Source organism: Urocampus carinirostris, chromosome 15, assembly GCF_059441175.1.
Source record: "Urocampus carinirostris isolate Australia breed hairy pipefish chromosome 15, RoL_Ucar_1.0, whole genome shotgun sequence".
In the NCBI taxonomy this organism is placed as follows: Eukaryota; Metazoa; Chordata; class Actinopteri; order Syngnathiformes; family Syngnathidae; genus Urocampus; species Urocampus carinirostris.
Genome location: NC_142363.1, coordinates 5,337,644 through 5,365,627, shown reverse-complemented (window position 1 = coordinate 5,365,627; position 27,984 = coordinate 5,337,644). Strand labels below are relative to the sequence as shown.

Genomic DNA, 27,984 nt, shown 5'->3' with positions numbered 1-27,984 from the left:
AAGTAGAGGCAGCCTACTAATAAATATTTGCTTCACACAGAAAAGTCTGAATTCAATGGTTTCACAATTTCTTTTTGACAAAAATGGATTTTATTTACCTTCACTAGTCTAAAGTTGGTATTGTAATTATATTGCACACGTGAAATATGCGTTACTGGATGGCCCTTTTGGCACATGCTGTGTACTCAATATGGTAGTATAAACGATCAGTTTGATAGCAAGTTGTGCAGGCCCTTAGTCAGTATCCGTTGCAGCCCTTAAAAAGCTTGATAACAAGCTGATCATTTAAATTGATTGTATTGGAGGAGAGAAATTTAAAAAAACTTGAAGGACTAGAGCGTCTAAATATGGCCCACCTACTGGTTTGGTCATGTGATCTTAGCGAGCTGATCCCTCGGGTCGAATGTCTGGCCAGTTGCCCACAAATATTTAAAACATCAGATATGTTATATAGAGGCAGGGCTGTCTCTCTAACAGCAAACTTAACCAGTAGCTGGAAGCCAACATAAGCGTTTGAAAACGGAATAAATGAATGTATTGTGGGCGCTGTCACGCATTTTCTTTGTTGTGAGCTGTCGGATGCTTTGTGTTCCGCATGCCTGAACGAATGAAATCCACTCTCAAAGCTCTCCGTCTAGCTGGCTTACTTCTTTTCTCCCGCTTCCTGCGAGGCAGCTTTCTTCTTGTCGGCTGACATCATATCCTTTTTCATTATTATTTTTTTCCCTGTAGTTGAAATGTTCAGCATAAATTTTACCTATAATCTGTTGTACTGTACGTTGTCCTCGCCATAACCTTTCGAAACGTCGTCGTTTCTGTAGGTGTCTTATGCTGTGTTAATGAAGTCTTTTAAACAAAACTTGGCAAAGGGATTGAACCACAAAATGTGAAACAGTCTTCTATGTCTTTTTTGAGCTAATAAAACAGGACGCGCCGAGCTGAGGTGTGGGTTTTATTGAATTGAGTATTCAATGAGGATTTGTGGACCGTGTGTCCTTACAATTGAGGACCCTTTTTGTGAAATTATTATTATTAGGGTCTGAGCCTGGTGAGGAAATACCCCAAAATGGCTGTTATGCCCCCCCCCCCCCCCCCCCCGCCTCTGGTTATTACTAAGTGTTAGGGTTTTGGTCGGAGCTAAGGTTAGGGGGTTCAGATTTTGTCCCTGAACAAGGGGCTTTAAGCATTTCGTATTATGCACTAATTAGGAAGGGTTACGGTTAAGAGTTTTTGTTAGAGTTAATGTTTCGGTTGGAGCAAAGGGTAGGGTTAAAAGTAGGTCTGAAGTGTGAACGTTTTTGGTTGAAGCTAAGGTTATGGGTTTGTTTGTGGTAGGGTTAGTGTTTTGGTTTGGGCTAGGATAATGGGTGGTGCTAGGGTTAGATCTGGTGTTAGAGTTGGAGCTAGGTTTAAAGTTGGAGCTTGGGTAAGAGTTTTGGTTGGACCTAGAGTTAGTTCTTTGGTTGGGGGGTTAGGGTCAGGGTTGGAGCTAGGTTTAGGGTTTTGGTTAGGGCTATGATTCAAGTTATGAGGCAACCATTACTGAGATTCAAAGGATGTCACTTAATTTTTTTCGCCTTAACCCAGGAAAATCTGAAATGTTGATTATTGGTCCAGCTCACTATCGTGAGTTGTTTTCAAACACTACCTTGAACCTAGACAAATGTAATATCACCCATAGTGACTCGGTCAAAAAATCTAGGTGTTATATTTGATCCTAATCTGTTGTTACATTCACACGTGAAAAATATTACTAGAATAGCTTTCTACCACCTCCGTAATATTGCGGAGATTCGTTCGATGCTGTCCCAATCAGATGCAGAGGTTTTAATTCATGCGTTTATTACTTCTCAGATTTAGATTCTCAGCTTGATTACTGTAATGTATTGCTTTCTGGTCTCCCGATGTCTAGCATTAAAAGTTTGCAGCTGGTTCAGAATGCGGCAGCTAGACTTTTGACTAAGACCAAAAGTTTGAACATATTACTCCTGTATTGGCCAACTTGCACTGGCTCCCAGTCCACTTAAGATGTGACTTTAAGGTTCTCTTATTAACATATAAATGTTTGCATGGACTTGCACCCTCATATCGCTCTGATTTGATTTCCCCCTATGTTCCTGCACGGAGTCTGCGCTCGGAAAATGCCGGTCTACTTGTGACTCCGAGAGCCAAGAAGTCTGCAGGCTCAAGAGCGTTCTCCATCCGGGCCTCGGTGTTATGGAATGCCCTGCCTCCGGAGATAAGATCTGCAACCTCAGTGGAAGTTTTTAGATCGAGGCTTAAGACACACTTCTATTCCAAAGGTTATGATTGATGCCCAACTCATGTTCTGTATTGTCCTGTCTTTTTCCGACTGCCTGCCTGGTGGTGATACGAAGGAGAAGGACGATTTGGAGATGAGTCAGTGGACCAGCGTTTGACCTGAAGCATGTGAACGCCTGCATGGACCAGAGATGGGAAACTGCGTCGTGGCCGTCATAGACTTTCTGGACTAGTTTACAGGCTGGGGGCGTCGCTGCTGTCATGCACTTTCCGGACAAATTTTCAACATGTTACTTAGTGTTTACTATGCTTGTGTATAGTAATGCTAATTGTGATTCACCCTGGTCATCCTGGAAGGGGGATTACCACTTGTGAGGTCCTTTCTCAAAGTTTCTCTTTTTCTTCACGCTGAGGTTTTGAGTTGTTCCTTGCCTGCATGTTGGTTTAAGATCAGGTAATTGTGTAATTGTAATCTTGTGCAGTCCTTTGAGACATTTTTGTGATCAAGGGCTATATAAATAAATGTGACTTAACTTGACTTGACTTGGAACTAAGGTGACCAGATGATGAAGACGGTGTATCTGAGTAAGATCAGAAAGGTTGTCTTGCTGCTGGTTACCATAGAAACTAGTACTAACTTTTCCATGTGGGGGAGCAAATCCCGAAAAAAAAAAAACCCTCTAAAGACGGATGGGCACATCACTGGAAGTTTTGTTCCAATGACCCTAGTAATTAAGGGATCTGAGAACCGTGAAAATTAAAACTTCCACTTAAGTTACAACACTTCTATTATATTTTTTGCTGTTGAACCATAGAAGTTTGTTTTTCCTTTTTAACACTTTATCGTGGCGGCTTCCGCATTTCAATTCAAGATAGAGGAGGAATAATGTGTTTTCCCACTATCTGGTGCAAAAATGATGATCAAATCCAACGGAAGCGACAAACATAAGTACGGATACGCTGGCAGTAAATCCCAAGATTCAATTACAAGCGAGATCTGTATTGTTACCTGCAAGCAGTAATCGATTCTCTCCAGGATAGTTGAGAAGTTGGGCCTGTCCTCGGGTTGGTGCTGCCAACTTTGAGTCATTATACGATACCTGTACACACACAAGAAAGTATGAAAATGATGTCATTGTTACAATTGACAATGCAGAAAACTGATGATATGTGGAAATGGAGAAATGCCATATGTCACAAAAATTAACTCAAGACACACTATTATTGTAGTTATTTGCCCACAACAAGTTATTTATTTTCTGAGGATAGTTACCCCCCCAAAAACTTAATGAAAGTGCCCTTTAACCATAATTTACTAAAACTGCGAGGAGTCGGAAATTACTAATGTTGGTTGGGATCAAATCCGCTAGAAAATGTGCTATCAGTGCTTTTCTTAGCCGTAATACTTCAAGGCTGATAGCAGCATATTCTTTTCTGGAACCCCCTGCCATATTTATTTGATCCTCATCAAAAGTCTTGTTTATCATTTGTACCCCTTAAAATTCAGGCTACCTCTAGACAAAAAAGGGTCTGGAAAATAGTTTTGCGTAAAGCCCATCTTTGGTACAAAGTAATTATCGCAGACGAACAGTTATTATACTCTCAAGGACATCAATAATGGCTGCCTGCTCCCATTATTTCATTCAATTGACTTCTCTAAGATTGCAAATGAACTCTGCGGGCACCGCACTTTCAAATTCTGACATCTGCCACTGATATTGAATCTTCCAGTTTTCCCACGTAATCGGAATATTTTAACGGGCAAATTGAGGCTGAAATGAGGACTAAGGCTCTTAGTAAATCACTGTCTGTCTAAGAGAGACAGTCTCATTAGTCATTCAGTACCAGCCACTATGACATCTTCCAACGCTTGACATCTTTCATAAATTATTTCAATCAGTACCATGGACTAAATGGTTGGAATCTTAGAGAAAAACATCTTTGGATTTCACTGAGAACGGAAATGGTGGAACACAACCAGCTGAATGGCTACAGCTTTATTCACAACAGAGTTAGGAAAACCTTTTGAGTCACAGAATGCATTAGGTAAAATGTTTTTGCCTAAGGGTCTGGAAAGAAAAAAAAATTATGTGCTCAATTGTTTGTATATGCCCATTAGGGATGGGCAGATCATTCCAAATATCGATATTATCCCTACAAAGCAAGTACTTGGATTTTGGATCGATAACATTTCCTGGGATCAGTACTTCGCTCCTCCACCAATTCCCTCAAAGCACAACTTCTCTCTCACCCGGTGCCCAAGGTGGTTCTATACTAGGTTTACACTGCAGGGAAATTGGACCTTTTTGCTCAGACCCGGCCTGTTACCGATCCGTTAAAGTCTATTTGAATGGAACAAATTGTTTGTTTTTTTACACCAGACCTAGGCCACATTCATATTTAGTCCTAAATCAGATACATATCTTATGGAATGCGACTTCCGCGTAAAGGGTCTAGGCGTGTTCAAGCAACATGCCAGCATCGAGAGGCGGGAGGAAGCATAGACTTAAACAACCATGGCGGACAAAAACACGGGAAGCGTTCAATTGAGAGAAAGTAAGGCTCTGGATTTATTGATATTTGGGGGACAACTTTGTGCAGCCTCTGGTAGCACACTAACGTTCAAATTGCTAGATAAGCTACGATGTTAGCATCCATTATTGCTTCCGTAAACAATGAGCGCACTGCATGTGACGTCACGTGTACTCTTCTGCTCAAGTGGGACACTTGTCGCGTTCACACAGGAGGTGCATAGAAGTCACAGAAGATTGCATACAGACTCATTAAGTTGGAAATGTGAACGATCTCACACACACAAAAAAAATCAAATTCTACAAAAATAATTGTAATGGAGCATTAAGCTCTGCAGTGTAAACCAAGCCTAAGTGTATTCCTGAGTGTGTGACTGACGGGGACACTTTTAGCACCTCTCCCTTTCTGGGCCTATGCTGTATCCAGCCTGTCAGGCAGAAAAGAGGCCAACGTCCATGTGCCCACCCCTACCAGAAGAGGAAAATAAGGAGCGGTTGTAGACAGTTGGAAAGTTGTCTAGAAAATGTTTAATACTATATTGGTACTCTCGGTTTTGATTACTGTCACAAAACCATTACCACATTAAGTGTCTTTATTCCAAAAGGGACATTGTGTATTTTTTAGCACCTCCTAGTGGTAAAAAAACAAGATTTTTTTCATATTTCGTTTGAGGGTTTACTCCACTTCGTGTATCCACTTCATACTCAATGCTTAATTCACTGCGTAGATGCTAAATATAAATACAATATTCTGAGGACACCACAGCGGCCTAGAGTCGAGGATGTGAAATTTCACTTTATTCTGGGAAAGTTAGAAATAAAAAAGTTCCTCAAAGTCAAACATGTCAGCGCCCCCCTTGATAGAGCCTCGGGCCCCCACCCGCACTACTATTTGAGAACCACTGCCCTTCGGTTAGACATCTTGACAGGGTAGGACCTTTCAACAGAACACCAACTTAAAACACCTGATAGGCCGCTTGAGACCCCCGGGCTGTAGTCTGCTTACCCCTGATTTGAAATAAAGCACTATGGGACAAGGAATTCCAAATGCAAACAGGTCTACTCTTTCTCCTGCAATAAACTCTGAAGTACTTATCAGTGCTTGAAGTATCAACTTGTTTACAACAACACTGCACTCCATGTCCAAACTTTTGGGTATGTCAATCACCTAGCCCAAAATGAGTAAGGGGTACTTCAGTGACTGCGTAGATGAATCTCTCCATGTGATGCAATCATCCTCTCTATAGCGGCTTTCACAGCAAATTGGAGAAAAATAGGGCGGTGCAAAAGAGTCTACTAGTCTTTGATTGTGTCTTTCAATGCAGCTCCAGCAGGTCATTGCACTCAAGTGTGTTCATACAGCTATTATGGCATTCTCATACGCTCATAATTAGTAGAGGTGATAACTATATTTGACAAAAAGGGCAAGGACAACAAATATGGGCTTAATTGTGTCAGTCGCCTCCAGAGTCAGTATGGTGACATTGTGCCCACCTCTCTTACATCATTACTACAAAAAGGAAACAAACCCCTCCCACCACTAAAAAAGAGGAAAAAGGAAAAAAGAAAACACGCTTTGAGAGTTTGTATAAAGTGTTTTTATATTACAAACAGTTTTGGGACTGATGTGTTAAAAAGAACACGTTCCTAGAGCGCAATTACCTTTTACCGTAACGAGTATTGTAATGCATAATTAATAACATTTTGTAATTCTATAGTTGTTACTAGGTGGTGTGTTACTACAATGTTTTGCTACAGGTCTGGCATCAGCTTCTAGGAATTCTGTCAGAAAAATTATTTGACTGAGGATGTTTCACTTGCGTTGATGGTGGACGCATCAGGTTAGCACTGCTCGTTCTATGCGTTTATACTGTCATTGGCGTCGGTTTTAAGAGTATTGTTAATTATTAATTTTACAATTCTAACCATTTTAACATAGTTAGAAGTAAAGCAGCCGAGTCCTGCCATGGCATTATACCGGCGGGCGGAGACGTAACTGCGTGAGATTCTTGCTCAAAGATGTTGTGGCAATTTCGGAGGGAATGTCAAGGATGGATTTTATTAACAAGTTTGTTGAAAAGATTCTGAAGTTTAAAAAGGAGGAGGTACATGCTGTCATAAAAATGACTTCTGGCAAAGGCTTTGATGTGAGTTTTGAAACGGCAGCTCTTTATCAAGAGTTTTGGAATCGCTTTGAGGGAGTGAGGTCCCAGTTTTCTGGATTTACAGTGGAGAAGCTGACTGATAATGCTAACAAGATTGTCATTGTTAGAATGTTTAGTGAAATAATCAGTGCTGATGACGTCTGTTATTGGTTGAGTAGATACTGCTCAGTAAAAGGCCAGGCTATGAAGGTGAGGTGTGAGAAAGGCTATTGGACTGGTGCCTGGAGGGTACCAGTCCAACTACGGCAAGATCCTCAGGGCTTTCAGGGACTGAAACAAATTCCGTCGACTATATTCCTGGGGGAAAATCGTGGCTTTATCCACTATCAAGGGCAACCGAAACTCTGTCGCAAATGTGGTGAGCATGGGCATCTGGCTGAGGTATGTGATCGAATTTTTTGTGGAAAGTGCAGAACAATTGGACATTCCTTTGAGGAATGTATCAATAGCAGAAAATGCAATCTCTGTGGAGAAACGAATCACCTCTTTAGAAACTGCCCGAATTCGTTTGCTAACAAATTGAAAGCTAGGAAGGCAGTTAACAAAGACAACAAAGACAATGAAATGATGTCAGACAACATAGATAATGAAATGAATAAATGTCACAAAGACAATGAAATGAATAAAGATAACAAAGACAATGAAATTAATAAAGTCATGGAAATACAAAATGAAAATGAACAAGAAATTAATGAAGTTATAGAAATACCCAATGAAGATGAACAGGAAATGAATAAAGTTATGGAAATACCCAATGAAATTGATAAAGAAATGCACAAAGAAATTGGACAAGACAAACAAATTGAAAAAACAGATGTACCTACCAAAACCCCTGGAGGAGAGACCAGAGAATCAAAATTGAAACAGGAAGAACCTGGAAATTCTAATTCGATTTCTCATAAAATACCTGAATTTGGACATGACAAACGAATAGAAAAAGCAACTGCCACTCCGAAAACACATATTAATAGGAAGGGCCTGGAAGAGAGTCCAAATTAGCAAATTTGTTTGCTACGCCATTGCCGGGATTTGGAGAAGACAAACAAATCGAAAAGGCGAATGACTCTCCAAAAACCCATACGGGCACTGGAAAGAGGGGTAAAAGTAAGACAAAATTGGGAGTGGTGAAAAAAACAGAAACAAAGATAAGAGATTTAGAAGAAAGCCGATTTCCGGTGAATAAGCCCACAAGGGAACTGTATGAAGTTGGGACGGAGGAAGTCGGGGAGGGAAAAAATCTGACCCTTTGTGGGCAGGGAAGTAAGAGACCCCTTGATAGGTCCTCTGGCTCACCCCCTAACCCAGAAAAAAGGGGAAGACCTGGAACCACAGACAGAGAGTCAGAGGGCCCCAGAGTTTTCCCCGGTGAGTCTCAAAATGAGGTACTACTCTTAAGTGATGTGTCTGACACAGGTGACACTCTCGATGATCTCGATGATCACCAAAGAATGGACTCAGATCCCACGGTTTTGTCTAACTAGTTTAAATACTTTAACAACAATTATGGTTTTGTCTAATCTAACTAGTTTAAATACTTTAACAACAATTATGAACATTACATTCTCTACTATCAATGTGAGAAGTGTGAGATCAAAGTGTTTTATCGTTCTTAAAAACTATCAGAACAGATGTGTTTTTACTACAGGAATGCTGCATCCCCTTTCTAAAAAATTATAAACAGTGGGAAGAGATTTGGCCATATCCGTCATTATGGAGTGGCTTGAATGAAAACCGTAACGATGGGGTAGCCATTTTAATAAACAACCCTCAACTCATCATAAAGGGGAGTACTGTGATGAGAGACGGACGCGCAATCTTAGCAAGACTTTCTTATATAGGGAATGATTTTAACCTCATTAACATATACGGCCATGCCGACAGACAACTCAGGTATGATCTTTTAGAGGACATCCAGTCGCATATGCTAGGCCATCAACCACTAATCGTGGGAGGAGATTTTAATTGCATCCTAAGTAGGAAGGATAGAAAGAGGAACGATGAGGAGTTTAAAGTAGATAAAACATCAACTTTATTACAAGACATGTGCCGGACATTTAAACTGGTGGACTGTTTCAAATCCATACATCCAGGAGAGGAGGGCTTCACCTGGTTCAGTAGTGACAATGCCAGAGCCTCTCGAATAGACTACATATTTACGAGGGGTTTAGCACAGAGTGATGCAAGATTAATTCCAGTTTTTTTTTCGGATCACTTGCTACTGTCCTGCTCTTTCTCATTTCCTTCAGGTATGACTGTTGGGAAGGGTTTGTGGAAGTTAAACTGCTCCCTGCTGGAGGATGAGGCTCTAGCCGCACAATACAGGGAGCTGTACAAAGACTGGCAGACCCTTCAAGACTCGTATGATTCACGAGCACAATGGTGGGAAATGACAAAGAAACGAACACAGACCTTTTTTAAAAATGCAGGGAAAAACAAGAAACTTAAAGAGATGAAACGCATGTCGGGACTACAAAGAAGACTCCAACGCTATTTCATCCTAACAGAAAAGGGGATGGACTTTAATGATGAAATCAAAGAGACCAAACAAGAACTAAACGCTTTGGCGGAAATAAAGAGCAAAGGCATCATAATAAGAAGCAGAGAAAGAGAAATAGAAGAAGGGGAAAAATGTACACGCTATTTTTAAAAAAAAATTATGGGCAAAAATGAGGGGCTTTTTAAACTTCAAAACGAAAACGGGCAAATAACAAAGGAAAGTAGTGAAATAACCAGATTGGTCGAAGACTACTACAAAAAATTATTTGAAAAGAAAGAAACATATGAGAATGAAATGGGGCATGTATTAGATCATATTTCAAGATCAGTGCGTCAAGACCCATTTTTAACATCGGACTTTACCCAAGACCAACTGAATGATTGCATAAAGACTATGAAAAAAGGCAAATCACCCGGGGAGGACGGACTCAACCTCGAATTTTACCGGACTTTTTGGGATATTTTAGCACCAGATCTGTTAACTGTTTTTAACGAATTTTCCAGTCGAGACCATATGCCAGACAGTTTCAGAATAGGGATAGTTACTCTATTGCACAAAAAAGGAGACAAAATTGACTTAAAAAACTGGCGACCCATAACGCTTTTAAACGTGGACTGTAAAATTTTCAGCAAGCTTCTAGCAACACGAATGTCTGTTGTCTTGGGAGACTTGGTTGATCCAGACCAAACCTGTGCCATTGTGGGAAGAGGAATATCAGCGACAGTCTCATGCTGATCCGTGACACCATTTGTTATGCAAGAGACAGAAACATGCGACTAGCGGTCCTAAACCTAGACTTTGAAAAAGCCTTTGATCGAGTCTCGCACCAATACCTCTTCAGGGTATTGCAAAAATGTGGTTTTCCCCAAAAATACATCAAGTGGGTAGGACTGCTATACCGAGACATCTACAGCAAATTCATGATTAACGGGAATTTATCGGAAGCGATCGAGATCAACTGCGGTGTACGTCAAGGTTGCCCTATGTCTCCCCTTCTCTATGTTCTTTGCATTGAACCTTTGGCACAAATGTTAAGAAAAGATAGATTTGTCGAAGGCATCAATATCCCAGGAAGTGGGGGACAAATTACCAAGTGTGTTTTGTACATGGATGATTTTAATATTTTATGTACTGACCGCGCATCTGTTGGAAGAGCCCTTGACTTGACTGACCTGTTTGGGAGGGCGTCTGGGTCAAGGCTAAATAGAGAAAAATCACAAGTGAAGTTTTATGGAATGTGGAAAGAGACAGAAAAGGCAGGACTCCCGCTGACGGTGTTAAAGACAGACCAGAAAATCCTAGGGATAAAATTCAATGCGGATGGAGGAGGCGAGACCAACTGGGATGACGTGACAAGGAAAGTTAAGCAAAAACTTGTTTTTTGGTCACTAAGAAAACTGACAATAGAGGGGAAGGTCCTAATCATCAAAGCGATCATCCTCCCAATGCTTTTGTCAATCAGTTTAATATTTATGCCTAAAAGAAACGTGCTGTTACAACTGGACCGAGGCATCTTTCGCTTTGTCTGGGGCTCAAAGTGGGAAAGGATAAAAAGAGATACAATGAAAAAGAAAAAGGAAAAAGGGGGGAAAGGAGTGCCTGACCTCCAGCTTTTCCTGGGAAGCAAATATGTCTCTCTCCACTTCCAAAACGCTGTGGGCCCACCCAACAACCCGAAAAGTCAAGCAATGACCCGGTTTTGGATGGGCTCATATTTGCGGAAGCTAAAGCTTGTACCAAACAATGGTTTGATTCCAGTTTCATTTAACTTGCCACCAACACATCTCTTTATTCGGGATTTTTTGAAGAAGTTTGATTTGGAAACACAAGAATGTCACACTTTACAAAACCACAGGGCCCTTATTGCTATTGTGCAAGAGCGAGCAACAGTAAGCCCTGTGCGGGGGCTTGCGTTTGGCGAATCCACAACGGTTTGGAGCAACGTCAATCATCCTGCCCTCCCAAACAGACTACGAGACTTGTCATGGATGGTGGCTCATGAAGTTCTCCCAGTCAGAGCCGTAATGCACCACCGAGGAATGTCAGCGACTTCGACGTGCCCTCGACCTGGCTGTGGCGCCCAGGAGTCGGTGAGGCACCTTTTTTGTGAGTGCAGCGCTGCCCAGGTCTTGTGGACAATGGCCGAACAACTAGGAAAGTTCCCGGACTTGCCAGCAGGAGAGGTCCCTGATGCACAGTACGTGCTTTACGGGGTGAGTCGGTCGAGGAGGCCTCGGAACGACTTTGCCAGGGACTGGCTCACTCTCGCCGCCATCAAGGACGCCATCTGGACCTCCAGAAACCTGCTGGTATGGAGGTGCAGGCAGATCCCCCCCGTGGCTGTGCTCCAAATGGCTGCAGATACCATACAATCTGCGAGCGGCGGGCCTAGGACGCAGCCATAAAGAAGACTCGTATGCACCCACCCGGAGGGGGGAGCCGGAGCTACACTGTGGGAGTCCCGGCAGCAACGGCCTGGGTTGTGGAAGCCAGAAGGGAGAGGACCCACGCAGAAGGGAGAGGACCCACACAGAGGACTGGAAGAATGCTGCTTGGGAGGGTGGGATGGCAGAGCTATGCCCTTGCACAATAGTATTGCCTTTTACACGCTGGTTAACTACTGTTAAAAGAAAATAACTCTGAAATTGTGTAATTGATGTTGAAAATGTCAGGAAAAAATGTTAAAACGTCATATCGTCACGTCATATTGTCAGATATAAAAAAATTGTGAATATGCTTGATGGCTGTGTTTTGCTGCTGTTGGTGTCGGTGGATTTGTTCAGACCGAGGACAATCGACTTTGGCCTGGACGGATCTATTGACACTAACAAAGATGTTATATAATGAAATTGTGAATATGTTTGATTGCTAATAAGATTTTCGAGAAGGTTTGTTCAAACCTCACTTTGTGTTTGCTGTTAAAAACGTAATATTGGAATATAATATTGTAAATGTGCTTATTTGCTGTTGAGATTGTCATGATTGTTTTCTGTTTTTAGTGTCAATAAATTTGTTCAAACCAAAAAAACCAAAAAAAAAGATCATGTATTACAATATCCTCTAACTGCTTTTTTTGGTTTGAACAAATTTATTGACACTAACAACAGAAAACAATCATAACAATCTCAACAGCAATTAAGCACATTCACAATATTATATTCCAATATGACGTTTTTAACAGCAAACAGTTCTGAGGTCGTGAGATCAAAGCTCCTGTGTGTAGTTTTCATGTTCTCCCCGTGCTTGCGTGGGTTTCCTCCGGGCACTCCGGTTTCCTCCCACATTCGAAAAACATGCATGTCTGGCCGGTCCATATTGTTCCTGGGTGTGACTGAGCGAGCGAATTGTCTGTCCCTGTGTGCCCTGAGACTGGCTAGCAACTAGTTCAGGGTGTCCCCTGCCCTCTGCCCGATGATAGTTGGGATGGGCTCCGGCACCCCCCGCGACCCTACTGAGGATAAGCGGTGCAGATAATGGATGGATGGATGGATCTTGCTATTATAGAAATGCACTTCCAAGTGGTAGCCCTTTGCGCTAATCAGTCAGAAAAAATTACCCATAGATTAAAAAATGTTGGCGACTGCCTTTTTAAATCATTCGATGATTAAATCTAAGGTTTTTGGTGAAATATTTTGAGTATTTTATTTTTCAAAGGTTATTGTAAAAGTAGCTCTGAAAATTAATAACCTTCATTAAAAATACAGTTTCTGCAACATTGTGGCTTTGTGGCTCTGCACAATCTGTTGTCAGGAAATGGCTGGAAAAGCAGCTTGGCTCGCGTATTTTGTTCTTAAAGCAGGGTTGGTTCAGTTTTATAAAACAAGGCTACCGATCAAGGGTGTTTCCAGGACATGTTAAAGTAGCCAACTCCAATTTCACGACTCGGTGATGCTGTGTGGGTGGTGTGAGAGTGAATTTCATTTTAAAAAATCCTTACAGGGTTAAAACAAAGAGTGTATTTTCAAACCATAGTATTTTCTTTGAGTCCTTGTGCAAAATAGAGAATGCCTGCAAATTGTAGTGCAAGCCAAGAATAATATTCTTAGCGCATTAATGTGATGTACTTTTCCTAGTCAATTACCCCAAAACACTGAGACTAGTATATTTATATATTTTCAAAACGGTACATTGCCTCAAAACAGAAATTTAAATTACAGAGCTGAACATAGGACAATCAACAATATTATTTCAAAAATGAGCTTTGCTTGATTGTTTTTTCCATTATCGGAAGTATCATAAAAATGTGTATTCCGTAAAGTTGGTTTAGTAAACTAGGATTTGTAGTATTTGGCAGCACTGAAATCAGAAAAAATGTCAAATGAGGCATTTAAGTAAAAAGTTTGTGTCATTTGGAGTTGGCCCACAGATTATGAACATAAAGGAATCATACATTTCTGTCAGAAAAGAGTCAGCAATCTCAAGTAGTTAAAAATGAAAAATCACATCTATGTGATAGTTCATGTATTTTTGCAAATTATTTCAATGAGTATTCTTCATTTTTTTTCCAAACACATTTTTATTTACCTCTAGGATGCACTCAATATTACAAACTGTCACTTTAAGTGCAGCCCCAGCAAATTATGGCTTGATTTTCTACCGATTGATTGAAATCTTTGAATACTTATTCTCAATGTTTTTAAGCTCTTTTTTGTGTGGGGATTAAAAAACAAACAATATTTAAGTAGAGTCGAATTATATTGTCAGATTTTTTTTTTGTTGAAAGCCCAATTTGGCTCAACCTCACTCAGACCCCCAAATAAATTAAGTTTGATACTCTTGCAGTAGACTAAGGAACTAAAGTCATTGCTAACAGCTGGCAATCAAGATTTCTAAGATTTTATTGTATTGTTTTCAATACAAAATGCCGTTTTATACAAACAGAAAAAATTCTAGACATTTGATATAAATGTAAATGTTCTGCATTTACATAGCGCTTTTAAAGTCAATGAAGTCCTCCCAAAGCACTTTACAATGTGCTTCACACTTCTCTCTTTTATACACTAACTAACCACTAGCAGCGTCGGCCATGCAAGTCAACTACCTGCTATCGGGGGCATATTAATGACATACATTTTGAAAGGAATTTGCTCTGTTTGGCTGCATTGGTTTTGTTTTTGGGAGAATTGTCAGCATTAAAATTACTAAAGTAATCAGTGAAATTAAATACGGAAGAATATAATTAGAATAAATGTACCAAAAAAATACATATCACTATCTAAAAAATTATTTGGGCGAGTCCTGACACCAAGGGTGAAAAAGCTGGTTAGGTATAAGTAAAAATAAAAAAATAATAAATAATACCACAATCGCTTTTAGTTCTGAGAAGAGTACCAGGCTTGCAAATAGTTGCAAGGGAAGAGACTGCAAATAGCAAATCTCTAGATGTATTTTAGATTCATATTGTTATCCTTGGAAGAGGAACAAAGTTGAAAGAATGGATGACTACAGACAAACTGATTGATAGAAGGCCGTGCGAAATTGCGCCGTTGCAGCTGTTCACCTTGTGAGACCGACAGAAAGATGAACATTCAGACATTGACAGATAGACATTGACAGAGTTCATTCCTCCCATGAGGCAACAAAGATTTGCTTGCGGTATAACAAAATTGAAGGTATAACTTTTGAAGGGGTGGGACAAGTCAAGCTTCTGAAAGCAATATTTTCAGTGGGAGCCTCACACAAAATGCATGCTGAAGGTTTGTGTGCACTATTGGCAACTGGCCCAGCAGTTGAGTAAAAAAAGGCACCACTTCTAGAAATGTGTGTTTTTTTTGTATTATATCTGCCACCATAAGACCATATTTCTGATCAAACACTATAATGCCAAAGAATCATATGGCAGTGCCGAAAAAATAATGTTATTGCAGAGAGGACATCACAGCGATTTAACAAATGTCATTGGACGGTTAATTTCGAGTTGGGTCAAAAAGCCGTCAACTTTTCTTGTTCAACAAAGGGGGTGTGAGTTTGGATTTTTTTTTTTGTATGTTCATATAAACATCCATCCATCCATTATCCGAACCGCTTATCCTGAATAGGGTCGCGGGGGTGCTGGAGCCCATCCCAGCTATCTTCGGGCAGTGGGCAGGGGACACCCTGAACTGGTTACCAGCCAGTGACAGGGCACAGACAATTCGCTTGCTCATTCAGACCTAGGGACAATTTGGACCGGCCTATTAACCTAACATGCATGTTTTTGGAATGTGGGACGAAACCGGAGTGCCCGGAGGAAACCCACGTACGCACGGGGAGAACATGCAAACTCCACTCAGGAGGTTCAATTTTTACTCAATCAAAGCCATTTGCGGATATAGAAATACAAAGTGACTACTGTACATTCTTGACTACAAAGCTAACTTGATATAAAGCCGCATGTGCAAGTATAAGGAAGAAACTCAATTTTGTTTTTATACAAGACACACTGGAAATTAAGCTGGAGGCTTAAACAGCCAAATAAATGAACGTGTTCACCTCCATATCAGAAAAATAACATATTGTGCCATTATTAAGACACTCTGCAGACCCTGTCCTTAGCTGTCAATCTTAATCAACTATCAAAGCAGTCAATATCAATTCAAAATGGCATTAACATAAACACACAAGTGCGAGAAAAATCATTATACATGAATGCTTGGAATCGTTCTAACAAGTAGTGTCAGCTGACTGAATATTATAATGTGACAGCAGGTGACTAATTATAGAGTTTACGTTACCTATCAGGACGAAAACTGTGACGCGATAGTAGGAAAATATACCTGATAATGAGTAACGCGTTGTTGCACAAAGAAATGTAAAAAAATGTGCTAGAAAGATTCCAAGAATTTATGTATAAGGAATTTTGTCGCACTCGTGCGTACATGTTAATGCCAATTTAATTAATATTGACCGCTTCGCTAGTTGATTGAAATTGACAGCTGCAGACAGAGTTCGCAGAGAAGTGTCCTAATCGTGACACTATGTTTTATTTTTCTTAGCCCTTTTTCAGCTGATTCTGCCAAGATCGGGATCTTATTCCACAGGGAAAATGGAGATCTAGTTCACCCATTCGCTTCACTTATTAGATGACGATGCATTAGGCTACCAAAGGCAGCCATAATTACTTGCACCGTTTACCCAGGCTTCATTTAGGTTCTTCACTTTGACATTTTGGGGCACCGCGGCTGGGGAGGTCCGCTGGAAGGGCCCTGCAAACGTCCGAAGTCGCCGCGGACACCCTTGCCACTATCGGCCTTGCAAAAAAGCTGTACTGTATTTAAAGCGATAGTGTTGAAAATGTAGGGAAAAAGGAGCGTTTTGTCATCTGGAATTTACAGTAAATGGTCAGTTAAATGGGCTTACATTTTGTCACTAAATCTTTTTGTTCTGTTCATAACAATTACAGCCCAGGACACGCTGGAGAGACTAAGTCTCTAGGCTGGACTAGAAGTGCTTCAGGATCCCACTGGATGTGCTGGACATAGTGAATGGGGATAGGGAGCAGTGTTCCCTCTAAGCTGCTCGCACATTCTCAGCGTACAAGAAAATCTAGCCAGCGCACAAAAATGAGGGCTCAAAATTACTTATTAAGAAGCGACTTACTGTAAGTCAAAGTTACAGTGCATGAATGTAAAAAAACACGGGTTCCCCTGACGTTGTGTCCTAAATGCGGTATTTTGAAGTCGAACGAAGTTGAGTAAAGTTGGTAGAGTATGTCGAGAACCGGCTTCTTCGGCTCGGCTCACTAAAAGGATTTCGGGTCCTAAACGGCTCTTCAGCTTGTTTTAGCTTCTTTAAGGCCCGGTCACACAGCCTTTCACGGGCGTATCGAGGCTGAATCACGGCCAGAAATTTCTGTCCGTGAAGCAGGCGCTGTTGGAGGCTTTGAGACCGCGATATAGACGAGATACAGCCGTGCTTTACACGCGGTAAGAAATTCACATGCGGTTGGCCGCGCGAAAAAGTTTTGCGCTGCTCAAAACTTTAGACCACGGGTAACCGCGGTCGACACATGTGGTACACACGAGGTAAAGACGCGGTACGAACGTGCTAGGACGTGCTATGGCCGCGGCCACGACGTGGTTACACGCGGGTATGACGCGAAATTTTAGCGGGTAATCGCGGGTGGAGCACGGTCAACAGCGGGTTTAGCCAATTTTGCACATTTTCCACCGCGTCTGCTTCACGGGCAGAATTTTCTGGCCGTGATTCAGCCTCGATACGCCCGTGAAAGGCTGTGTGACCGGGCCTTAAATCCCAACATGACCAAATATTAAGTAAAATTACGCACAAAATGACTTAAAGGAAGGGGGGAATAGAACAAAAAAGAAAAAAATACCAAAATGAAAAAGTAGTGAAAAGCTGAGAAAAAAAAGAAACAAAAGGAAGAGGAAAAAAGAAGGAAAAATTTAGAAAAAAGCTAGAAAAAAAGAAAAGAAAGAAATGTAAGAAAAAAGTAAACAGAGAACAAAAAGAAAAACAAGCTCGGAAAAAATAAAAACAATGAGATTTTTTTTAAAGGAATTAAAAAAAAGTAGAAAAAGTTTTTGTTGCATTCAAATAATTTCCATTTATACCAAGTCAATCTTGTTACCAACATTGCACTTCCACTCAAAAATGTGATTAAATACAGCTATGTATCGTGCAATCGACTAAATAAGCCCCCAAAAATGTTAGTATTATGCGACAAAAGATACCAGGAAAAAAAAAATGGAAATCTTGTGAAAGAATTGTTGTAAAAACAAATGACGTTTGTAGGCCTTACAACCTTTGCAATCGTACATTAGTCAATTCATTCAAAAGTGGAAACAATTTTTGCGTTGCCGAAAGAGCTGTAACTTGATCTCAAGTTTTGGACATGTTTGATAACTAATTATCTTGCCACACTTGGGATTATGGTGGCTCACTGTTGTTTCAAGCGTTGCTCACCGACTTTGTGTGAACGCTCAGACCCGTGGAAAATTAGAGGGAACATTGATAGGGAGGTTTGGGCTCTCCTGCTGAGGATGCTGCACCTGTGTCTATAGACTGGACAGGCGGAAGATAATGGATGGATGGATGGAGGGATTGCTAGAATAAATGCATGCAAATTCAGGTATACATACACAGGCCCAGGGCAGTTTTTGGGTGGGTCCATTCTCCCACCGTTGGTTACAAAATCCAGCACTTCTTGGTTACTGCGACTTGGATAAGGCATGTAGCCCAGTGAGAAGATCTCCCACAGCACAACCCCAAACGACCTGGCAAACATCAATAAATTTAAGAAACGAGGTGAGAAGAACATTTAGGTCAAATCACATGCACCATCAAAGCTAAGACTATAAAGGATACAAAGGGATTTACAAAAAACAAGACAAAAAGAAAAAAAGTAGCAGACATCAGAGTTGAGCACGCTGAAGGACAATGCATTGCAAGCTTCGCAAAGAGCTGAAAATGCAGAACATCTGAGTATGGTGTTCATGTTGAGGTGGTCATGCAATAATCTTGAAAAAAATCAGCTCACCAAGTATCAGTTTTTGATGTGAAAATGCCCTCCATAAAAGCTTCAGGTGGCATCCACTTTACCGGGAGCATGGCGCGACCACCCTTCCTGTAATAACTTGCTCTACACACACAAACACACACACACATGCAATTATGTGACTGTGAAGAAAAAATATAATAACAGGATTCGAGACCATGACTTTTGTGTGTCGTTGCCATAGCAACATATGCGAACAAGGATCAATGGAATCTGTGCATGATTAATACTTTTCAGCGTGCCATTCAACCCCACCCAAAATTGAACTGTTTATATTATGCACTTGTAAACAAGTATTATTGAAAGGATCAATTAAGCACAGGGTAAAGGTTCACAGCGAGTTTGAACATTGCCGACTCATTTGCGTTGCATTTTCCACAAAACTGAATTCTAATGCAATGCAATGTTTTCTCGGCAGTAATAATGTCATTGTAAACATTTTAATTCAAAATGTTTTCAAAATATGCGTCACTCGTGTCTACATTTATCGAGGGATTGACTGTTAATTTAAACCAGGTGATGTGGAAGATCATTTGTTTCTTAATAATTTATACGGTGTACCTCTGTATAGGTTTTATTGTGAATGGTACTTAAAACAAGAGACCAGTGTGCTTGCTATGACCCGTTTGTCAAATGCAGAATTAAATTGATGCTTTTTCATAGAAACAATTTTATTGATCATCAAGTCACAATTTAGAGTTAAAAAAAATCCAAATTTGCCTCTTTTCAGCATGTTGGCTACTCATTTTGTAAGCCTAGAGCCTGAGACAGACTGTTAACAAATGTCAAGGAACGCTGTTTATGCAAAAGGTTTATCGTGAAATATGTAAAGATCAATGATCCATTTATTGTTTAGTAGTAGTTTAGTAGGAGAGAAGGCGTCAATGAATTTTGAGCTGGCAAGTATAATAGAGTAGGACTGTACAAGAAACCCTCACAATGCCAAATTTCAAATCTGCTGAAGACCCCAACACCAATCGGCCTGAGTCGGTCAAGCCACAACAAGTCAGGCCCTTTTCTCACAAAGTCAAGACGACGGAAGACATCAATAAAATGCAGGCGTTTGTCACAGAGAGGGTTCTAAAACGTTACGGTTTGTCCAAAAACACGTGCTGTTTTTAAAGACAATTCTCTATGCAGCCCTTTAAAGCAGATTTGCTTTAGAGGTGTCAAATTTAAAAAACACAACATCATTGAGACGATGTAAACGGAGCATAACAGTGAGGTATAATAGTTAAAATGTCGAACTGGCATCCTATGCAATCTCCTTGGCCAGGTGTTCAATATTAAAACAAGAATAAACATATCAATAGGTTGTATTACATACGACCAAAAAAATCTAAAACGTTTCAGGCAGATTGTGGGCATAATTAAAAGACTTTTACGGAATATCCAGCTGAAGCGTAAATACCGCTAAGAAGAGAATGACAACAAACACAAAGCATTAGACTGAATTAGACGCATACATTGTGTATATTGTACCCAAAAGGTTTTGAGTCACAGACAGACTTTTATTTAAAGTATTAATTATGCATAAGGTAAAGGTTAACTGTCTCATTTGCGTTGCACTTTCTACAAAACTGAGCTCTAAAACAATAGTTAGCATGTCTTCTGGGGAGTAGTGGCGTTATTGAGTCATCTATTAATGTAACAGCACGTTATTTGCAGTCAATGTAATTATGACGTGGTTGTTAATAATTAAAGACATTTAGATGATGCTCTTTGGCACACCAAAGTCCCATGACACACTTCTTGAGAAACTCCAGCCCACTTTAAGCATTTACCAATTAGATTTCTCCTCATTGCAGTTTTCCATCATTGCCAGGCATTGTTTTGACATGTGGCTACTAGTGCTAACAGGAATATAGCTTCGATACAGACATTTTAACAACATTTCAACTTTTACATAGAGGATGCAACCCATGTATTTCAATTCTTTTTAAAAGCTGTTAAATCAAGTGAAAATGTCTAATGACCACACCAGAAGATCAAATAAGCTGTCTGGAATCTTTTAGTGACTAGTATGTCTGGGCTGGTGATAAGTTTGTTCTGCTTTTAATTTTTTTCCATCTTCGCAACATTGCAAACTTAACTTAACTTAGACAAGACAGTTTGATCACATTACCCTGATTTTAGCCAACCTACATAGGGTCCCTGCCAGTTTAAGATGTGATTTTAAGGTTCTGTTGATATTATACAAGATTATGCATGGACTTGCCACCTTATATCCTTCAGATTTGATCTCCCACTATGTTCCTGCTTGGAGCTTTTTCTCAGAAAAGGCTGTTCTACTAGAAAGCAAAGAAGAAATTTGCAGGTTCGAGAGCATTCTCCATTCAGGCTCTGGTGCTGTGGAATGCTCTGCCCTCTTAGATTTGATTTGCAACCTTATTGGAATTGTTTAAATCTAGGATTGAAACACTCTTATATTCTATAGCTTATGAATAACCTACATTTTATGTTGATGATGTATGTGTAGTGTTTGTCAATGCCCTTGCAATATCCATTGCAGCCTGGTCATCCAGGAAAGGGAATTACCTCATGTGCTGTCACTTCCCAAGGTATGTTAATTTTGTGCATGATGGGGTTTTGAGCTTCTCCTTACACTCATGTAGGTTTTAGATCAGAGGATGGTGTAATAATAGACTGTAGAAGTCTGTGGTCTGCAGCCTTTAAGCCTTCTTGTGATTAACGGCTATACAAAAAACATTACTTGACTTGCATAAAAAGAAAGGGCTAAGAGAGGGCTTTTAGAACACATTTGAAATTTGGTCTTGTGAGGGGGTTTTGTACAGTCCTCTACAGTTCTCCTAGCAAGTTCAGAATCTATTGATGTATTGACTCCATTTTTTCAGTGTCTACCAAATTATAAACTCATCAACTGGCTTTCAAAAAAAGCATTTTTACTTGAGTTGCCCTTCCATTTTCTTGTGTTTTTATAGCACTTGATGTGCAAAGATAAAAGAAGAAAAAGCACATAAGTTGAAAATTTGAATATTATGACTGGTCCAACCTTCTCCAATATGTTTCTTTGCCCTTTCAAAGAAACATTTTAAGATGTTTTCATACTGGATGTAAAACAGCGGGGCCGATAGATGTCTTTAAAGTAACTTGCTGCAAGGAAATGCAGCGAAATGCTGTTGAAATCACATTCCTTTGACGAAAGCGCTCATGATGATCAAAGCAGAATACAATTCTATGTTAAATTAGCTTTTACCACATGGGTGCTTCTTTGCAGAAAAGGGAAAAATGCGCCAGCTTTCACATTTGGTGCAAGTCGGTAAGTGCTGATCTGGAGTTCAAGAAGCCGTGTGGGAGGCAAGCATTTTATCCTTTTGCGCAGCACCAAAGCTTTGACCTTCCTGGTTTCTAGCACATGGAATGCATTAAACGAAAAAGACAATTTTCTATGCCGTGAGACTGTGCATAAATATGAAATTTTCTGTGATGCACATGATAGTGGCCCGCATTCTTTCACATGCGGAGGCAATTGCTCATCTTGTCAACGCCTTTTAACTCCACTCAGAGATTGATTAAAGTGTTTATTCTTGCTGACATTAACGGGATAGTTGACAATAAAAAATCTCACTGGTTTAAATTACGGGTCATCGCGCTTGTACTGCAAACTAAGGGTGGGCAATACTATGAATTTTATATCGATCCGATCAGGTAAATATATGGTAGCATCAATCAATACCGAAGAGATACTTTTTACCTTGAAAGGTCATAATCATTGAAAATTGGAATCTTCCCCCTTGAGTTACTTTAAAATTATGAGAAACACAGCACGAAGATTTTTGCTATCACAAATATTTCACTGTTTAAATGAATAACTACATTCTAAACTTTAAAAGTACAAAAAACAAATATATTCATATATACTGGTATATATATATATTCTCCCCGCGCTCGCGTGGGTTTCCTCCCACATTCCAAAAACATGCATTTCAGGTGGATTGGCCGGTCCAAATTGTTCCTAGGTGTGAATGAGCGAGCGAGTTGTCTGTCCCTGTGTGCCCTGCGATTGGCTGGCAACCAGTTCAGGGTGTCCCCTGCCCACTGCCTGATGATTGCTGGGATGGTTTCCAGCACCCCTGCGACCCTACTGAGGATAAGGGGTGCAGCTAATGAGAGATGAGATGATATATATATACAGGGAGTGCAGAATTATTAGGCAAATGAGTATTTTGACCACATCATCCTCTTTATGCATGTTGTCTTACTCCAAGCTGTATAGGCTCGAAAGCCTACTACCAATTAAGCATATCAGGTGATGTGCATCTCTGTAATGAGAAGGGGTGTGGTCTAATGACATCAACACCCTATATCAGGTGTGCATAATTATTAGGCAACTTCCTTTCCTTCGGCAAAATGGGTCAGAAGAGGGACTTGACAGGCTCTGAAAAGTCAAAAATAGTGAGATATCTTGCAGAGGGATGCAGCACTCTTAAAATTGCCAAGCTTCTGAAGCGTGATCATCGAACAATCAAGCGTTACATTCAAAATAGTCAACAGGGTCGCAAGAAGCGTGTAGAAAAACCAAGGCGCAAAATAACTGCCCGTGAACTGAGAAAAGTCAAGCGTACAGCTGCCAAGATGCCACTTGCCACCAGTTTTGCCATATTTCAGAGCTGCAACATCACTGGAGTGCCCAAAAGCACAAGGTGTGCAATACTCAGAGACATGGCCAAGGTAAGAAAGGCTGAAAAACGACCACCACTGAACAAGACACACAAGCTGAAACGTCAAGACTGGACCAAGAAAAATCTCAAGACGGATTTTTCTAAGGTTTTATGGACTGATGAAATGAGAGTGAGTCTTGATGGGCCAGATGGATGGGCCCGTGGCTGGATCGGTAAAGGGCAGAGAGCTCCAGTCCGCCTCAGACGCCAGCAAGGTGGAGGTGGGGTACTGGTATGGGCTGGTATCATCAAAGATGAGCTTGTGGGGCCTTTTCGGGTTGAGGATGGACTCAAGCTCAACTCCCAGTCCTACTGCCAGTTTCTGGAAGACACCTTCTTCAAGCAGTGGTACAGGAAGAAGTCCGCATCCTTCAAGAAAAACATGATTTTCATGCAGGACAACGCTCCATCACACGCATCCAAGTACTCCACAGCGTGGCTGGCAAGAAAGGGTCTAAAAGAAGAAAAACTAATGACATGGCCTCCTTGTTCACCTGATCTGAACCCCATAGAGAACCTGTGGTCCCTCATCAAATGTGAGATTTACAAGGAGGGAAAACAGTACACCTCTCTGAACAGTGTCTGGGAGGCTGTGGTTGCTGCTGCACGCAATGTTGATCGTGAGCAGATCAAAGCACTGACAGAATCCATGGATGGCAGGCTTTTGAGTGTCCTTGCAAAGAAAGGTGGCTATATTGGTCACTGATTTGTTTTTGTTTTGTTTTTGAATGTCAGAAATGTATATTTGTGAATGTTGAGCTGTTATATTGGTTTCCCTGATGAAAATAAATAATTGAAATGGGTATACATTTGTTTTTTGTTAAGTTGCCTAATAATTATGCACAGTAATAGTCACCTGCACACACAGATATCCTCCTAAAATAGCTAAAACTAAAAAAGCCCCACTCCAACTTCCAAAATATTCAGCTTTGATATTAATGAGACTTTTGGGTTCATTAAGAACATGGTTGTTGTTCAATAATAAAATTAATCCTCAAAAATACAACTTGCCTAATAATTCTGCACTCCCTGTATATATATATATATATATATATATATATATATATATATATGGGGTCAGCAACTTTTTTGGTGTGGAGTGCCACTTTCAAATTTCCTTGTGAATCAGTCTGCCACACCAAGATGACTCGCACGATAGATTTTTTTATATCCAACAGAGCTGTAATTTTACACCAGTCCAAATATACAACATGGATATACATTGAAATTGTATAACTGACCAATTTTATCTTCCACTATTCTTGTTCAACAAACTAAAAAAAATGAATGTGAGCAACACGTGGAAAGGCCTCCATGACTTCAACCATTCTTCATCAACAATGAACTACAATCAAAAAATAAGTGATATGGACAGCTACCATACCATTCATCAATAAAATCTTATTTCAGAAACTTGAAACACACACATGCACACACACATTAGGACTTTTTATTCAGGAGTTAGCAGGCGGGTGTATTTTGGCAGGCATTTTACCTGCCAAAATCTGACTCTCCTGCTAATATGGACCCTGTTTGAGATAAGACTTGTGACTTCTCGGGTAACCTTCTGTGACATGAATATGTCAGCACAGTGATTTTGAAGAGTTTCAGAACGTTTCTCATAATATTACTATTATTAATAACAATAATAGTAGTAATAAAACGAACTAGATTTGTCGAACACCTATTCAGTAACACATCACAAAGTGGAGGTATTCCTCTGTAGTTGATCCCAAAGCACAAAAACATAATAGGTTTAAAGTGTGTCTTACTTTGCAAACAGTATAGGCAGGGAAGTCCGATTTTAAATGAAAAAAAAACCCTGATTTGTTGACACCGTGGGATCCAATGCATTCAGGGTTTCATTCACAATAATATACATTACATATGGCTATTATAGTACATCAAATAAAGGCTATTTGTGTACAATTAGTTGTGATCGTGGATATCATAGCGTACTTTGATTCGTCTCCGGTGTTGGTGACATTTTCTTCCGCTTTGACAAACGCATTTTGTAGAATACAATCGCTCTTTATTGTTTTAATAAACGCGTTAATCAATTAATTGTTTTAGTTAGCTCGCTTTATTGTTTTAATAAACGTATTATATAGAATGTGATCGCTTTTGTCGGAGCGCAGCAGAATGCGCGTTCACGCGAGGGATGATTTTTTTAATGTAGATTCCTCTTTGAATTCATGTTCAGATTTTGTCGCGTAATGACGTTTAACACTTGACGTGCGATGTACAACGATTTCGAGGCATAATGCACAAACAGCATGGTCATTTTTTGCACCAAGCTCATTCGTCTAGCCACGCTGGCTGGAGAGAATGAGATTTTTCTGCTCGAGGAGCCGTCATGATTTGGCTGTCTGATTCGTTCATTTATCGCGCGCAGGTGTTTCTGTGGGAGGGTTAAAACAGATCTCTCCTCCTCTACGAGGCACTGCGCAGACACGCGCTCACTGTAAAGCCGCTAAACAATGAAAGCGTGCAATGAAAGCGCGCAATGAAAGCGCGCAATGAAAGCGCGCAATGAAAATGTCTAAATTTCAGGTAAAAATGTGCATTTAAAAAAAATAAATCATTATTACTTTGCCGTGTGCTCACGTGACACTGTTTAACCACCTCCTATACCTGGGGCAGTCTTCTAACCAGATTCAGATTCAGATTCAGATTCAGATCTACTTTATTGTCATTCTAGTACACGTGTATACAGAACGAAATGTCGATGCATCTGACCCCCACAGTTTCCTTGAATGTACAGATATAAATAAAGTTGTATTGTAATTGGCTACGTATAGTATTTTACCATAGTGCCGATAGTGCAAGAAGAGTAGCTAACCAGATGTGCAAAATGGGCAGTCAGGTTAACAAGTCAGGTACACAGTAACATTAACACTGTAACAATAACGCTGTAATTACCATAGTGCAGAGAGCAATGTGCAATGAGTGGCAAGCTATAAAAAACTGCCAGTAGTGCAAAAAGTCAGATTAGCAGCCGTTTAGATTTAAGTTAACTATATGATAGATTGACCATTTAACAGTCTAATGGCCAGGGGGACTAGACTATTGCGGAGCCTGGTGGTCCTGCACCGCACACTGCAGAACCTCTTCCCAGAGGCTAGCAGAGTGAACAGTCCATGATGGGGGTGAGAGGGGTCCCCGGTAATGTTCTTAGCATGGGATAGGCAGCGCTTCTGGCCAATGTCCTGAATGGAGGGAAGTGTAGTCCCGATCAGCCGTACAATTCATTGGCAGAGCAAGAAGGCAATATATTAACTGTAGCATTAAAAAAATATTTCATGTATTACCTTAACTTATAAAGTCCTTATACTGCCTTGTTGAATAAACACATCCCTGATCAAAGAAGCCCATCAACGCTTGTACATTCTCCGCATACTTCGGAGAGCTATTTTCCCGACAACCATCATGCCCTCACCCTGCAATAGCACCATCGAGAGAATACTGGCCAGCTGCATCACCGTGTGGTAGGGCGCCTCCACCGTGTCCTGCAGAAAAGGTCATTGGTGTCCCCCTCTCGCCACTTCAGACATATATAACTCCCGCATCAACCGGAAAGGCACCAAGATTTCAGTTGACCCCACCCACCGACCCCACAGCCTCTTCAAGCTTTCTTTCATCAAAGAAAACACGGATGAGTCTCTGAGCCAGAACCAGAAGGCTCAAGGACAGCTTCTTTCATCAGGCTTTCAGGACTCTAAACTCTCTCCCAAAACCAACCCCTCCAACCCCTCTGCCTTCTGCCAAATCAATGCACAACTGCACTTGTTAGATCCCACCTTATACTTTGCACATTTGTATTCAAAGCCTTATGTTAACATTTTATACATTTTATATGCTTACTTTTTTAACCTAATTTTTCATTTATATTTGTGTCCCATTTATTGCATGTTGCATGTGGAGTGAGAGGAAGCAATTTTGCTGTATGTTGTCCATAAAGCATATTTGACAAAAAAGTTGACAATGACAATAATAGCAATAGGTAGTTAATCCTCCATTATAAAAAAGTCCAGTTCAAGGGCAGCCTAGCTGAGTAGGTCTTTTGACTTCAACTTGATAGCTTGACTTGCTATCAGTGTGCTGATACTGTCCCTAATTATCTTGTTTGGGGCTGATGTGTGCGCCAAATCAGAATAATTGGTCTCAACATCGCTCTCTACTCTGAGGCAAAAGAATTGCATGGGTCAACTTGTAATAGTAAGTAATACGTTACATACCATTTATTTTGAATACAAGCATCCTCCATTAGGAAAAAAAGTCCATCCAACGAGAAAAAAAATACAGGATGGATTGCTGTCAGCTCGTTAATATCACTTATTCTATTGTTAAA

The 27,984-nt window shown here is 40.4% G+C and overlaps 1 protein-coding gene across 1 annotated transcript in view; it reads right to left on the bottom strand.

The window, feature by feature from the left end:
- LOC148351372 (ALK tyrosine kinase receptor-like) overlaps nucleotides 1-27,984 on the bottom strand; it is a 569,914-nt gene that overhangs the window by 6,163 nt on the left and 535,767 nt on the right. Inside the window, 3 exon segments of the mRNA XM_088354005.1 lie at nucleotides 3,272-3,362; nucleotides 18,536-18,670; nucleotides 18,934-19,035. Of these exon segments, the coding sequence (XP_088210131.1) occupies nucleotides 3,272-3,362; nucleotides 18,536-18,670; nucleotides 18,934-19,035 (328 nt within the window).